At 37.3% G+C, this 15706-nt stretch overlaps 1 protein-coding gene across 21 annotated transcripts in view; it reads right to left on the bottom strand.

The window, feature by feature from the left end:
* The window catches only part of ROBO2 (roundabout guidance receptor 2), a 928484-nt gene that overhangs the window by 19518 nt on the left and 893260 nt on the right, over positions 1-15706 (bottom strand). For 8 of the 21 annotated variants that reach the window (XM_054069965.1, XM_054069947.1, XM_054069999.1 and 5 more), the window contains 3 exons: positions 13771-13953; positions 9215-9385; positions 1980-2240 (listed from right to left, as the gene is read on the bottom strand). In XM_054069965.1, coding sequence (XP_053925940.1) covers positions 1980-2240; positions 9215-9385; positions 13771-13953 — 615 coding nt within the window. The remainder of the gene's footprint in view (positions 1-1979; positions 2241-9214; positions 9386-13770; positions 13954-15706) is intronic. The other 13 variants (XM_054070019.1, XM_054070035.1, XM_054070029.1 and 10 more) reach the window with 3 other exon arrangements.

Raw genomic sequence — 15706 nt, 5'->3', positions numbered from 1 at the left:
ACTTCAAACCAAAGGTCTTGCTTTCAGTGTTCCACTTACAGATTGGCAATATCTGAATGAAGCCCCCTAAACTGCAAAATAGTTTCTATCTGGAATCTGATAGCTAATAATAACTCCGTTTGGAAATTTATCAAATCTAAGATAGACAAGATTAGTAAAGGAAAAGGGAAGAAGTACAATTCATACTATTTGAAAACCCAAAATTTAGTAATAAAAAAAAGCATCACATATGGGACTAATCTTTTTTAAATCTCCTAGAGAGAAGAACACAGAGCAAGAAAGCTGTAGAGCAAGAAACCGCGATGAGAAGACAGACAGCCAGCTATGAAGCTCTGGTCCACCTTGTATACAATTTTTCTGAACTCCTCCTACCAAGGTAAAACCATAGTAACTCCTAGAGTAAGCCTCTGTCACGCACAAAAGATGCACGATTGCTCTGGACAAAAATAAGCTACCTGTAATCACTCCAGTCCTAAAGTCAATGCTTCGGTAGGGCACTGGAAGCATCAGGATGAAGTTGTTTTTATTTAAAGACAGAAAAATGCAAGTCCTGCGGTACAGGAACTTCACTGCTGTGTACTCTCTGTATCATAGAATAACTGACAACTTCTATTTCTATACTTATGAAGCAGAGAAAAGGAAGAGAGTTTTTGCTAATCAGGTCAGAGAGGCATCTTCAATAATAAATTACAAAGAAATGAGATGCATAAAGTATATTTAGGCTATTGCCTATGTGTTTGTACACCGTGTACATTGTAATTAAAATTGCCTTTTCACCAAGAAGCACAAATTTCACACACTATTTTTAAACTGCGAATTCACATCATCATTTCACAACATGAACAACCAGCCACTTGTTTATGCAGTTGAAAAATTATGGAATTTAACGTACCATTACTATTATATTTTAAAATATTGATTGTATTTAAAATATTTACATTTTAAATAAGGGCAGCAATATTTCCTACGAGGATTTTATTCAGGAAATCCTGCTCCCATGACAGGTTTGCCTGCATACTACTATTTTTTTAGAATATAATTTCTATCAAAGTTCTAGGTTAACAAGGAGCATTAATAGTAGAACAAAATGAAGAAAAGGATAGATTATATGAGTAGTCACTGTGGGAGCTACATGCATACTTGAAGAAACAGCATAGCCCTACAAAAAGCTCCACATATAGTATAATCCATTTTTTAATTGTCTTAATTATCCTCTTGTATCACTCTCATCAGCAATGAGATAATATATGATTAATGGGTTAAAGAAAATAGCCTAGTAAGGGGATCTGAAACAGCAGCATTTACTTGAGGTAGGGCTGCGAGAAGCAATCTGTCAATGTAGAACTACAACTCCAGCTCAGCTGCACACATTTTTACAGACCTGAAATCCATTTAAAAGACAAAGTCAGCATTGGCATCGAGCAGGTCCTGTACAAAGGTGCAAACCTGCATTGTCATCTTGCTAGGCCTAAGAGGAGAATGTTATTTTGTCATATTCTTGAATAAGGAGAAGACAGTATTATAAATACAATGTCAGTAACTCTGAAGGATCAGCCTTCTTGCGGACATGCAAAAACAACTGCTGCCAATTTAGAAGCAGGTTGAAAGAACTAGAAAATGTGGTCGTATATCTATAAATACATACATCTTACAGAAAATACTCTACATTTTTTTTCCTTTCCTCTCAGTTTGAAATTGCTCCTGTTTTTCCACCCCTATGCTTGACAACCTTAATAATTGTCGAAACACTGTAAAGAATGCACTGAGCTAGGTGCTAATGAGATTTTATTGTTGCAGGAGGGAAAGTACTTGGATCACAAGCTCTCATTATACTCTGCTTTTTCTTATTTTCCAGCCTCAGCAGTGCCGGCACAGAGGGGTGTGAGATGATCCTAGACTCCTGCCAGATACAGAAATCCTCAGCTGGAAAGTGTCAAGAAGCCATCTGCATTGCCTCGGCTGGTGCAGCGCACACACACCTGATCCGAAGGCTTGTTTGTGTTGGGCTTTCCTGAAATCCTCTTGGCGTTCTGTAGAGCTTATCCACTCTTGGGTTTGCCGCTGCCACTCTAGTGACGTTCTAGCTTGCCGGTCCAGGGAGCTCTTTGTTTCATCTACGTTCGGTGCATGCTGCCTCTCAAGAGAGCTTCCTTTTCTCTCTGCTGAGCCTCCGCGCTGGCCGGGGACTATTTGTTGCCTTAAACCCTGACCGGGGGGCGGGTCGGGTGGTGGCGGAAGATCTAAAAAACGTGAATAAGATTTAGATGAACTAATATTTTAATTGAAACAGAAGGTCTATTTGATGCTGAAAAGAAAAGTCCCTTGCAAATGGCACGAATCACTTCACTTGCTTATTTTGAAAGGATGTTAATCAGAAATGTGTTTTTATCTTCCATTATTTTTTTTACTCAGGTTATTATGTTGCTAGCACTTTCCAACTTCCATAAAATCAAAAGACTCTGAGCCCTGACTTACATTTGTAAGCATAGGATTCATTTTCTGTGGGGTATATTCCACCTGGCTCCTTAAGTAACAGCAAGCAATTAAGAAAAGCTATGAAAAACTGATCTGGGCCAGTTGACAGAGTAATTTCCTCCATCATACTAAGCCTTGCTTCATCGCATCTGTTTTTGGGTTTCACTTTCAACTTGAGGTTTAAGCTCAAAATCCAAACATAAAACTTTATCAAAATGAATACAATTCCACAAAAAAATGGTGAAAAGATGTTCAAAAAAACTTACTGTCATTGAAAAAAGTATCAATATATCTGTGAAAAAATGCACGTTTAAATGAAACCACCAAACAACAGCTGAGTATTTCATTCAAGCACTATTTTAAAGTTCAGCCAAAAGCTATGGACTTCACAGGCAAAAGGAGGGCCACACTTAAGTTTAGCCATCTCGCAAATATAACTAATCAAAATACAATTTCTCCTGAACACTGAAAGACGTTTGCTTGCTTGGTCTCTAACACCTCTTGTCCTTTTCAGGTTTATCACTTGGACTACAAAGAGTAGTAGAACAAAAGAATTGAAGAACAAGCTTCTAATCACATTTGTGGAGGCAGAAGTACATTTTGTTTATTAGTCTTTGACCAAAGGTAATTATAGAATCTGGATAATTTTAGTTCTAAATATATGATTTACATTTAAACTATATGATAGACTTACAATAGTCTAGAATGCCTCAGATTTAAAAAAAGTCAGAAAAGGGAGCACCTTTAGTATTGTAATAAAAACTCTCTCATACCAGACACCTGTTTTATTTGTAGCACACCTGTTGATAACCCTGGTTTTGGGCAATGCAATTCTGTGCAGCGCCATCAACTGGCCCCATAAACCTATGTCTGTTTACACTAGATACGGGTCTGTCCTATTTTCTAGTCTTTTATGCCTGACAGAGTTGTGAAGGTTTTTCTTGAGCTTGACACAAGAAAAGGCATGGAAGATTAGCCTCTGCAGAAAAGTTTGATATTTATAACGCTAGTGAAACTGAAATTCATTTTATGAATTGGTGAGGAGGCCTTTGGAGTGAATTTGTCTTGAAGTCTGTAATCCAGCTTTATATAATGCTACACAGACTTTTTTTCACATCCTTGCTGTTAAAGGTGATGCCGAGATGTTATTCCAGTCAACATTTTTTTCATACAGATAAATGAAGACACGTGGGTTATTTATGCCTATGAGGGAAAGAAGTTGTATCTGATGTTGCTTCTGTAACTCTGTTCACAGCTAAAGTGCTATAGCCCAAATTAAGATATCTATCTTCTAGCTAAAACAGCCCTATAATAATCTGTCAGTGAGCTTGGTGTATGCTTTATGTTCAGCACTAATTTATTTGAGAAATTTTTAGTTATGAATATAGATGTGACCTTTCATGACAATGACTATACTTGAGTTACTGTAGGTGGAAACAGGAGGGTATAGGAGCTTGCCAATGTTAAAATTGCTTTACAGTGTTGGCTTCCAAACCGGCATTTTTTATAATTGATTTTATTGCGATCATAACCAGTTAATGTACAGAACCACAACACTGGCATGTGCTTATGCAGTCCAAACCAGAGATTACTGAAGTTGTGATTTATAAGCACTTTACGGAGATGCACTGAATCCCATAAACACAGTCATAACATGACATCTGACAATGCAATTTACCAAGACAAAATATTCCGCTCAGTATAAACAAAATTTTTGAGTAATATCACAGAAAAAAAGAAGTTAAAATTATTACAATATTAAACTTCTTAAGATACAGTACCCTTCCTCAAAAATCGCTGTCTAGTAGTTGTTATCGATTAGATACTGAGAAGGAAAGAAGGTTTGTATTTAGGGTGTAATGCATGTTCTAGAGCTAGGCACAACTCCTTGAATCACTGTAGACCTATGCTGCTGATCTTCTGTTAACCTGATTCTTGCTTTTATCCATCCACAAAATGGGCATAATGATTGCCTGAAGCATAGAAGTGAAATTAAAAACCATGTTTGTAAAGTTATATGTGTATTTTAGACCTGTGGATGAATTGAAATGAAAAAATATAATTTGTCTTCTCATGAAGCTTCATGTAATTCTAGAAGAATTATCAGCACTATGGAATTAAAGCAAGCTGGCTCCAGCCTGACTATAGACCTCCTGAACTGTGTTAGACATGTCTGAAAAGATCTGTACAAACAGTTACTAATTCTAGCCAACCATCACCTAAGTAAAATGATAGCTTTTTCATCTTGTTATTCAGGTTCATTGACCTTTTCCTTTTTAATGAAAAAAGCTGGAAGAGACTTTCATTTGGAAATGTGGCTTTTTATTTGTTCTACAACTTAAATCCCATAGTGCAAATTTCTGCCTTAGGTAAATTACTAAATATGTTCAGCTACCTTGCCTGGGCATGTGTAAAGACCACCTGTATCTGTATTCACAAGTTTCCTCCTGCAGTGCCACACAGAACAGTCTTGACATTTTCTCTCCTCTCACTTCCCAGACAAACATGCCCATGCCATGTCTCCACACACAATTGTGAGTATGCACATATATGTAAACTAATAGTTGGTATTTTAGCTGATAGTAAAGGGGTAACAAAGATCAGATGAGTTAGTAGTCTCAGTCCCTAACAGGCAGACTTATTAGCACATAGGGGCAAGCCAACTCATTCCAACCTATCAATCACTTCGGAGAAGTTCTGAATCTAGAAACTCAAGGACTTCATCAGGATTTTCAGTGAAGATGCCCAGAGTGGTATCACTGATTGTCAATGTGCTTCCATCTAAATGACATTTATCTTCCAGGTCAAACATCTACATTTATCTAGTAACTTACTAGATCAGTGGGATGTCATCCAGACTACCATTTGCAGGCTCTAATGGCAGGATTATCAGGACTGCAAGGCAATTTTTAAGTGCATTGATGGGGAAGTGAGGGTCTTATTGATTTAGTAATGGAGGGATTGTGATTGAGAAGCTGTAGGACATCAGCGTGCCTGATAAGAGGCAGATGGATGTTTGGCCTGGGATTACTCCAGCCCTCCTTTAGAAGGCAGAGCGTTGGCCAAATGATTGGGGTACCAGTCAGGCTCTGGCACAGCCTCTCATTATTAGCTGGAAAAAGCAGCAAGCTACAGAACCAAGGGGTACAAGGACATCCCTTTCTACCTGGGCCAGTGATTTGTCTTCCTAGGCATGATAATTACTGTGACATTTAATAAGCTTCTGAATCATTTTCTAACATCAAGGTAAACATCTCGTCTACAGTGAACTACCTCAAAAAACTGATTTGTAATACATGATAGCAAGTCAGTAGCAAAGCTAATAGAAAACTGGAGTTCTAGTTCTCATTTTTAACACCTAATAATATATCCCTTCTGCCTCCTTTCTGAGTTTCTTAAACATCTTGCTCAGCTAAGGAAGAGCTTTTAACTTCAGTCATGCAGTTGCCTTACCACCACCTATGTGACAGATTCCACTGTTTCACAATTCATGAATACATTGCTTCCAAGAAAACAAGTTACTCCTTGAGCACTCAAACTAAAACCCACCTATTTGTTTTTTACGCTGGACTGTGACCTCAGAAAGAAGATATTTCATCATTTAAGGGATCCATAAGATATTCTCCCTCTGTGTGTCTGCAGTTGTGTCCATGGTCTTTTGAAATAGGGAATTTAAAAAACAAGTTGTGCAGGAAGATAAATTTGAAAATTCAATCTAAAGTCAGTCTCTAGAGGATTCTGGCCTGTGACTGAAGAAAATGCAGATACAGGCTTTTAGGGGATTTGTGTGGATTGCTGTCAAAAGTAGGTATGAATTTGTATCTATGCTTACATAGTCTGGGATCTGTGTGCCTTTTACACTGCCCCATGTGATTACATTTGACAGGGGGAACTGCTCAGGAAGTGCATGGCAAAGGGCAGAGAAAGGACATGGCTGGAGCCTACTTGGTCAATGAAAATTTAAAATGACAGATATCCAGTATGTGATAAGACTTAAACACAGGATGCTAGGACTCAATCAGCTTAGAGATTTGAAGATGACTGACAAACCAAATGTCTTCTCATACAACAAATCCAAGAAGAATCTGTGAAGGAATGGATTTGAGACATCTCAAAACTAGGAGAAAATGCATAGTGATGCCCAGGGTTGAACAGACTGGCCTGGTTCAGGGCTCAGAATTGCTGGATCTGTCCCAGGTTCTTCTACTTGCTTTTTCTTACTGTAGTTTAAGCATAATAGTATTGTCTCTCTTCAACTTCATTGCAATATTCCACACACAGCATCCAGTTACCATTTTTCATTTCTGTATACCACTGGTTCCTAAATTCAGTTAGTTTACATACGCACAGGTGGCAGCAGCAAGCTTTAGCTTTCTTAATTGGAAAATGTTCTTTCACAAATTTAGCTATGACTCAGACTTGCTGTTACACTTTAATGACTCATATTCAATAAGAGTTGAAGTGGAAAAACTGTACAATTTGTGTTTGTTTGTTCCTGTGGTAAGAGAGGATGGAAAAAGATCCTCCTATTACTCCCAGATTTTATACATTTTTTGAACATATAGTAAACATTTTAACTAGGCTTATAACAGACAAATGTTAATCTAAGTGTCCCAAAGCTGTATTGTAACTGCCTGTGCCTGAGAGGTGGGCTGCTGAAGGAAATGGTAAATGATCAGTATTCTGACTCAAATAGTTGAAAGAAATTCCAATAAGATTAGTATTTTATAAAGAATAAATAAAAAACAATAAGAGATTCCCATTTTAAAATAAATCTTAAAATCTGAACTCTTTCACTAATTTAGAACAATACCAGATTTTACAATGGAGCCAATTCCTGAGGAGTCACGCTTCCACCCGTCCCATGCCTTGAACTAGATTCCCATTAATTTTCCAGTACCCACATTATTGTTAAACATTTCTATAGCAATAGTACTCAAAAGCAGAAGGATTAAGGTCCCACCATACTGACTGCAGCACAAACTCACATGTATGAAGAATTTGTGGCCCAAGAGGCTCATAGTTCAGGGTGACAGAATGCGCCACGTGCAAGGGCTGATTTGATATATGCACAGAAAGAGTACTACAAGCCAGCACTATAAGCAACAACCACAATTTCTGGTGAGACTTCTCATAGATGCATCTATTTAATGGATCTGAGTAGCAGGGAGGTCTCTGAAATACATCTAGAATGAGAAGGCATTAATGTTTAAACTAACTCAGATCCATACGATTGGAGTCTAAGGCATTTTAAGATGTTTCCACAAATAGTATGTTAGTGAGAGTAAGCCACAGAGCATGAGGTATATTGATGACTCTTCTGGTGAAGACTTTCACTTCTCAAATCTACTCTCCTCCTTTGTGGTCTGTCAAACAAGGAGTCTGACAGAGCATACTGCAAAACTGTGCACATACACCCAATAACATGACCGAGAGGAGACCTTTGGTGTTTTTAGTGGCCACAGCCCAGCTTGTAAGCTGTTAACATATTTTATACATGTATCTAGAGTAATAAATAGCACATTACGAACAAACCAAACTAAATATACTCTCTATTGAATCTGTTTACTACGTGTTACCTGTCCAAATAAGATAATGAATGGATTCTCAAGTAATTTTTACTAGAATAAGAAGGATGTTTATACTTAAAATCTAAAGTAATTTTTTTAAATTTATTTTTTATTCTTAAACCTTCCCCATACACTGGATTTGTCAAGATGGACTTAAAATTAGGAGACAAACTTACTGACATCACACCCACTCCTATAGTCCAGACAGTGTTACAAGAGCCACTGAGGCAGCTGGAATGGTCTAGCTCTCAGGATTGCCCTGCTTTGAACTCTGACAGAGAGCTCACCACAAGGAAAGTGATCACGCCCCTTCCACATTGTACTACAGCTATTCTTAGCGGTTCCTGGTTTTCCATTTGCCTGCTTCTCCCCTCTGATAATGTCAACACCTACAGGTGTTGCCAGAGATCAGAAGAAGTGAAGGCGAGGTAGCCAGCCAGCCACCTTCTTAACCAGTCCTTCTCAAGGAGTAACAGGCAGCAATTGCATCTTTTGCCAGACTCAAGAGGGGATAGATAAAGACAATGGAAATCTGAGCTGATCTTAGTCATTAGAAGAGCAAACCAGACATGTCTGAAATTTCCAAATGGGAAAGCGATGGCCAGACAGAAGTCGAGATGTCAGAGGGAAACAAAGTCACCGAGATCAGTGCACGTCAGGAATGAACCAGCATGGACAAGATGTGGTGCAGAAACAGGAGAAAAGCATGGCACATATTGATGTAGCAGTGGAGTGGCTGTCAGAAATAGCACAAACCAAATAGACCATTGCTGGACTGCCCCTATGTCTCTCCTTAGAAATTCATGGCACACTACTGCTGCGGGTGGTGGCTACATTCATTTAATGTAAAATTTCCCACAGGCCATTTCTAATGTTAAATCATGTGCAATGAAGTCATTTTGGGGTAAGATTTATATTGTGAACTGAGAAAATCTAAGAGATGCTAACATGTTCAGAGTTGAAATGAAGAAAGGCTCCTTAAAGACACACTTAAGCAAGCCCCACACTGCTAGCACTGCAATATTGCTCACGCGGCAACCTGGGGACCCCACTTCAACAAATAAATAATTCACTGTAACTTATATTCCTTAAAAGATTGCTCTTTGTTCTCCCGCTCTGCATGCCTGCTTAATGTAGGTTATCATCAGGGACTTCACCACAACACTTACCGTCTGTTATTCCCTCCCTACGATGAGGCAAGGGGGGTTGGTCCAGCCGTCCTCCCTTATGTTTTTTAGTTGGCCTCGGCCTCTGGCTCTGATTGACAGCTGCACTGGTGTTGCTGTCAGTAGAAAAAGGACTGCTCGGCCGAGGTCTCTGAGAGGAAGGATATGCTTTGCCTAAAAAAAAAGAGAAACCAGATGAAAAAATGTTATTGCCTTGAAATCGGCTGTTCTATTAATGTCTGTTCCAAACCATTAAATCTGGACTAATTCTCAGAGGCAAGCAAGTGTCCCCTTGAGGTACCCACTGATGACAACTGCTTTAAGACACACCACAACAAGCGAAGTGAGAAACTTGGCATTCTTTTGTCTTTAACTTTTAAAATTAAAACTGTTCCATCTGTTGTGATAAAACTACTGTATGCCTTGTAACTCCTACCTGCTCTGTGTGCTGAACAGATGTGTCATAACAACTTCTCAGCCTTGAGCAGGGAAGGAAAACAGTTCTGCAATCATATCAAATTTATCTCCTCCTGCCTTCTACCTTCATGTTTGCCGAGTCAGATCCTCATTTTAGGGGCTCCCAAATGCACTGTATATTTGGACTAACTCCAGTGAGATAAACATATCTGATCTTGCAAGCTATGCAGCAGTGTAGGTTTGTATACTTAAGGACTCTATTTTCTCATTAAATAAAAATGGGAGTTATATTTAAATGCTAAAATTTTCCTGTTCATTTTCAGTATTTTTACATGTCAAAAAAATAATGTTTTCTGACTGAATTTATTCCCCATATTTATATATAGAAAGAGCAAGACTGAACAAGTTATGTGATTTCTCTTTAAAAAAAATAAATCTTTGATGCTTTCTATAGAGCAGATCATTAAAAGCATCATGGCAGAAATCATAGGAGCACAGTTCATTTACTTCCTCTATTTTTGATATTTTTAGTCTGTTAACTAGAGTTATTGTTTAATAATTGATGAAAACTAAAGACCATCATCATCTTCTGCTTTTGTTTTTTTTCCTCTACATGTCATTCTTACCTAGTATCTTGAGGATGATAACATTCTAACTTGTTTAGAACTGATACTTAAAATTCTTAGTTGTTTTAATCCTATCTGAAGTGGGAAATGTATAAGCCAATCAGAACATCTGCTTTTTTTGGTGCTATGGTAGGTCCAAATTTTGTAAGAGCTGATGAAAAGTGGCAAAATGTCTGTTGTTTTCCTGGTCAACTGAACCCAAGCTGGTAAGGAGCTTTCTTTAATCTTCTAATTAACTTAGCCTCGGGTGTACCCTGGTGTGAGTTACGTTTTCTAGTAAAACCTTTCAATAGATGCACTTACTTCCAACATGCTGGCACATATGAACTGATCTAGATAAGTCTAATCAGGACTAAGATGCTACCTACTATGCTATTTGAAATATTCTCAGTGCAAAAAGAGGGCAAAGTAAAAAAGTAGCCATAATGTCTCTATCATTGTTTTTCACATTAATACACACATGTTATTCTAACATCTCCGTATTTGAATTCAGAGATTTCCTGACTGATGTGTACCCTGAGGAGTACAGTGCTCTTAGGCAGGCTTGTCTCTCAGCTGCATGTCACTACCATCTATCAGAGGTTACCATGTTTGAACCTCTCACGTGAACATTCCCTAACTCTCCTCCACCAAAATAAGACGTATTGAACTTAAATAGTATAAAATGTTGCCTTTGCTAATCTGGTTAATTTTAACTGAAATGGGTTACAGGATGATCATCCAAGCAGCTAACTCTGGAGATGGAAAAAATCAGTAATAGGCATTTTGGGGAAGGCTGGAAACATTAGCCTTTATAGCTGGCACAGCTGTAGCCGGACAAAGACAAGTGATCAAGCCCTCGTTTCATAGATAAAGATGAAACAGCAGACAAACACAGACAAAATATTAAAATTTAATTTAAAAATTAAAAAAAAAAAACCCTAATGCAAAGAAATTCAGATATGAGCCTGAAATTCCATCCTAGCTTACAGCGTGTTGCACAGACATTTTTGCAAGCATAAATTCGAAACATACAAGTGTAACTAGTGAGTGCAGGATGAAGAGCCTTCAGTCTTGTCTAAAGAAATGTTATTATTCATTCAGAATGCTGGCTGGAAAAAAATAAATACCAAACATTCTGTCTTTTATCCCTCCACGAAAAATAAGGAAAATTAAATAGCACTGACCTAAATCAGACGTGGGCCAAACACAAATGATGTGCAGGTTCCCAAAACACGTTTTTCAATGCACCTACTATCTGATTACAGCAACTTGTATTTATATGCAGCCCTTCTGGTAATAACTGCTGAGCAGTGTCAGACTCTGCAGTAGATTTACTGTGTGTAAGTGGAAACAAGGATGAATCCGCTAATTCTTGATTTGATTTCCCAAGAGTGTTAAAAACGAAAACTGTCTGAAGTACATGGCAAATCACAGGATGGCTTCTAGAAACTGATGTCAAAGTGTCTGGCAGGAGAGATGCCTTGTGCCACGATTTACCAGTGCCTGTTATATTCGGCAGTCAAACACACCCATGTGAGACTATCAAGTGGACTTCTCCTTATGTATCAGTGAGAACATTTCTCATCTGTTCTGATGGGGTGATAATAACTGTCCAGACTCCCTCCAGAGCCATGAACAGAAGTAATACTGTTTCTTCTCTACTGCAAAATACCATTTTGCACTATGATGAGTTTGCTGTGGTGCAGCAGTTCCATAACAGGCATGTCTGATTGATCCACTCTGCCCTGGAAGGTATCCTATCATAATGAAACTGCAGTAAGTGTTGGGGGGTTATTTCCATTTGCTGAGGTTTTTGTGAGGGAAAGAGGGGAGGGCTGCTTGTTTACATGTAGCTTTTGCTTTATTTCAGTTTTACCTGCTAGATCATTGAGAGAACAAGAAGGTAATAATCATAAAGTCACTAGCTCAACTGTAAGATACTTTGTTTTACCCAAAAGTCTAATAGTCTGTCCAAGGAATTACATGTCAGTACACATTCTAAGTGCACTTGTGACCTAATTAAACTAGGAAAATATAACTGACAAGAGGGCTCTCATCCATCCCTTGTACTTTCCTTTTATATAGCTATAACAAAAAATCATATTTAATTAAAAGCATCTGTGTGTATCTATGTCTATTTCCTTTTGTTACGTGCTTGTTTGTGGTGGAAACTGTAGTGCTCAATGGTGTGATACAAGTGGCATTAATTTTGAGTGAATCTTTGCATTAGATTTTACTGAGCTCAGGAGCAACACTAAAAATAAGGTTGTGAAAGATTTGCACCTTTCATTCAAGACTGTTTAGGACAATCTTCAGGCAGTGCATTTTAAATTATAGTTTGGTCAAATTTGCTGATAGAAGATGAGTGAAGGTCTACTTTAGGTTTTCTTTTGTTGTGCTTTTGTGTTTCTTTGAATGACATGACAGATTTACTCAGTCAATGTTCCAATAGTGTCAGAAGCAAGTGAGGGTTTTAACTACTTTTAATGGTGAAATAACTTTTAAGGACTGTTTGCCATGAAGCCATTGCATGCAGTGTTCAGCCCTAACATATGGAAACTTTTTTCATAAATGTACACAATACCAGACTAATAGTAAAAATTTTAAATGATAGAAACATCATGGGACCTGTGGGCCAGAATCAACTGAGAAAGTATAATAAAAATATCACCCAAGTTCATACTTTGCTATTAGATTTGTGGACTTAAATAACTAGATTTTTTTTTTTGCTATTTTGATAAGACTAAGCAAATGCAAAAACATTCTTTTTTTCCCAGAAAACTGAAAAATATTTTCTACTTATCTCTCTCGCTAGAAATAAAACATACAGAGATTTAAAAATGTGAACTAAATAATGTTTGCATTTTATTAATTCATTTTAGATGATATTTTCAAAAGCAATAGTCACTTTACCTTTGTTACAGTTAACTTGGCAATATCAGTTGGCATAATTAAAGTTAATTTTATTAAAATATATTAACTTATTGAATTAAGTATTTTTAATCAGCTATTCATAAGAGCTTTAAACAGTTTGTGTTTTTAACAATAAAAGCACACCAATTCACCCCATGCTTAGAAAAATTTCACAGAAAAATACTTTTGCAAGAAGAGATGCAACAGAAGAGCAGGGATGGAGATAATAGTTTAAACATGAGGTTCATCACTGGAAATGTGAATGATTGTGAGAAAATTTTGCAAAAAAATGAAATCATCATAGACTGCATGGCAGAATTAGTGATCTCTTCACTAACGTATTAAATGGAGCATATGTCAGTAAAACCATAGCATAGTCAGCACAGAGGGAAACTGCAGCAGACTGAGGGTGCAGATTAAAAGCTTGTGCTATTCACTACTTGAAATCACTAAAAGTGAAACATAATGCAAGATTTCATTTAAAATATACTAATAAAAGTATCTCCAACCACTTTATTCCATGCATGTTAGACAAGTGTGAGACACGAATTCACTCTAAAGAAGAGAAGAATAGGGGTAGACACTCTTCATGCAGAAAGCATCAACTTTGAGTCTACAAACCTGTTCTTGTCAGGCTGGTTCCGTCCAGCCTAAACCCAGCTTTATCTGCTGCTGCAACCAGTGCTTGTGCAAAACTGCCGCTGGTAAAGATCGAGTCATCTGAGGAGCTACCTACACTAGATCTATGACTAGAAAAGTTACGGTCCTCATCAGACGCAGAACCCCATCCATTTACCATTGAACCTAAAAACAAATGTAGGGGTCTAGTGAGTTGTGGACATTTTAAATTCTTTGATCATCCAAAGCTTAAAGTCCCGCTTTGTCCTTTCTCAACAGGAAACCCAAAAGTCTTTTGACAGAGCTAGGTACAAAATGCAGAATTCATCTAATGGTTAAAGACCCACTTAATATGCCATTTCACAAGTAGAAATCCAAAGTTTATCTGGCAAAGCTTGGTATAAAAGAGCACTATCAAAGCAAAGTAGTATCTCACTCATAGATCGCTCTGTGTTGCCTTGATCCTGTAAACAAACTGGTACGTATTCTCTACAAATGCGAAGGCTCCATAATAAATTCTTTTCAAAGTTAACAGATTTTCCTTGGGATTGAAATGAATGTGATTTTTTTCTTTTTTTTTACTTGAGCTATTATAAATCAGAGTCTAGTCGGATATTTGTAAAACAAAATCTTAATTTAGGACAACGCAAGTGTAAATCTCGGTAGATACAAATGAAGTCAGACATGGGCTTCAAGAACCACCCTGAACACAACTGCCATTATGTCATTTTCTCAGTCAAAACCTTAAAATGGGTGAGCAATCTTAATATCCTGAAGAAAGCTGACTTTGAGTAGTTCATTCTAGTGGATTAAAGTTACTTTTTTAAAAAGGTTAGGAATAATCAGCATTCAAAAGCAGAGCAAATATATACTCAAATTTAATATTAAATCAGTCATTAAGCCAATGCTGGCCCTCTGGTACCTTCTAGCTATGGATTATGATGACTGCAGGAGAGGAAAGTGATAATGACATTATAAAAATGAAAACCAGATACCAGAAAAGCCACGTGAAAGAAATATAGAAGTCTCAACATAAACAAAACATAAAGAGCAAAAATAGTGAATAAAGGATTCATCTTATTTGCCCTTCATTTATATTTTCTTTTCCAATGCATAAAGGATCAATCAGCTACCCAAAAAGGTAGTACAATATATTTTTCAAAAGATATCACTCATCTGAGTTTTTTTAAAAAAGCATTGAAATTCTGTTTCTTTCGCGGCTTCAACTGGAGTTAATGGTGTTCTGTAATTCTAAGATATATTACAAAGAATATGAAGACGTATGGGAGTGGTACATCATGTCCCTGATTTAACTAGTCAGTTAGCACAGATGAGTTTATGTAAATGTACATAAGATGTGCAGCAGTGTCAGTCATGTTCTTCAAAATTTCTTAACCCGTATCCAAGAAATTATTATAGTGTCCAAAATTGTTAAGTTGTAAATCAATAATGACCTTCTTATTAGTACCAAATACATAGGCTAAGTAACTAATGGTAGTGTCAAATATTAAAATTATCCTGCAAAAATAAGTCCTGAGTACAGTAACTGAATACTGGAATTTAGGCAGTAGCACACTGTATCACAAAACTCAAGAACAATACATTATTCTGTGATGCTGCAGTGACCAAACCTTTTAATGTCAGCAGAGTGTCAGGCTATAATAAAGACCATGCACTCCTAAGATAGAAGAAAAGAAAATAAAGAGGTCTATGGAGGTCTGACAGGCAGAAAGTGTTTTAAGTGCAACAGAGAGTGACAGAGTTTGATTCTGCTTGCCAAGAGCACACATAAAATTGTTATTTTCCAAATAGACTCGTCCTGATGCAGAAAGATGTGAGAAAGCCTAGATAACAGCAAGGGAAGGAAAAAACTGAACTTCTTCTGAGAGGACAGTTTCAGAATTAACAATCAAAGTGCAATAGGACATCACAGAGAACA

This window comes from Cuculus canorus, chromosome 1 (assembly GCF_017976375.1).
Source record: "Cuculus canorus isolate bCucCan1 chromosome 1, bCucCan1.pri, whole genome shotgun sequence".
Lineage (NCBI taxonomy): Eukaryota > Metazoa > Chordata > Aves > Cuculiformes > Cuculidae > Cuculus > Cuculus canorus.
The sequence above is the reverse complement of the archived record's forward strand: the minus strand, read 5'-3'. Positions and strand labels throughout refer to the sequence as shown.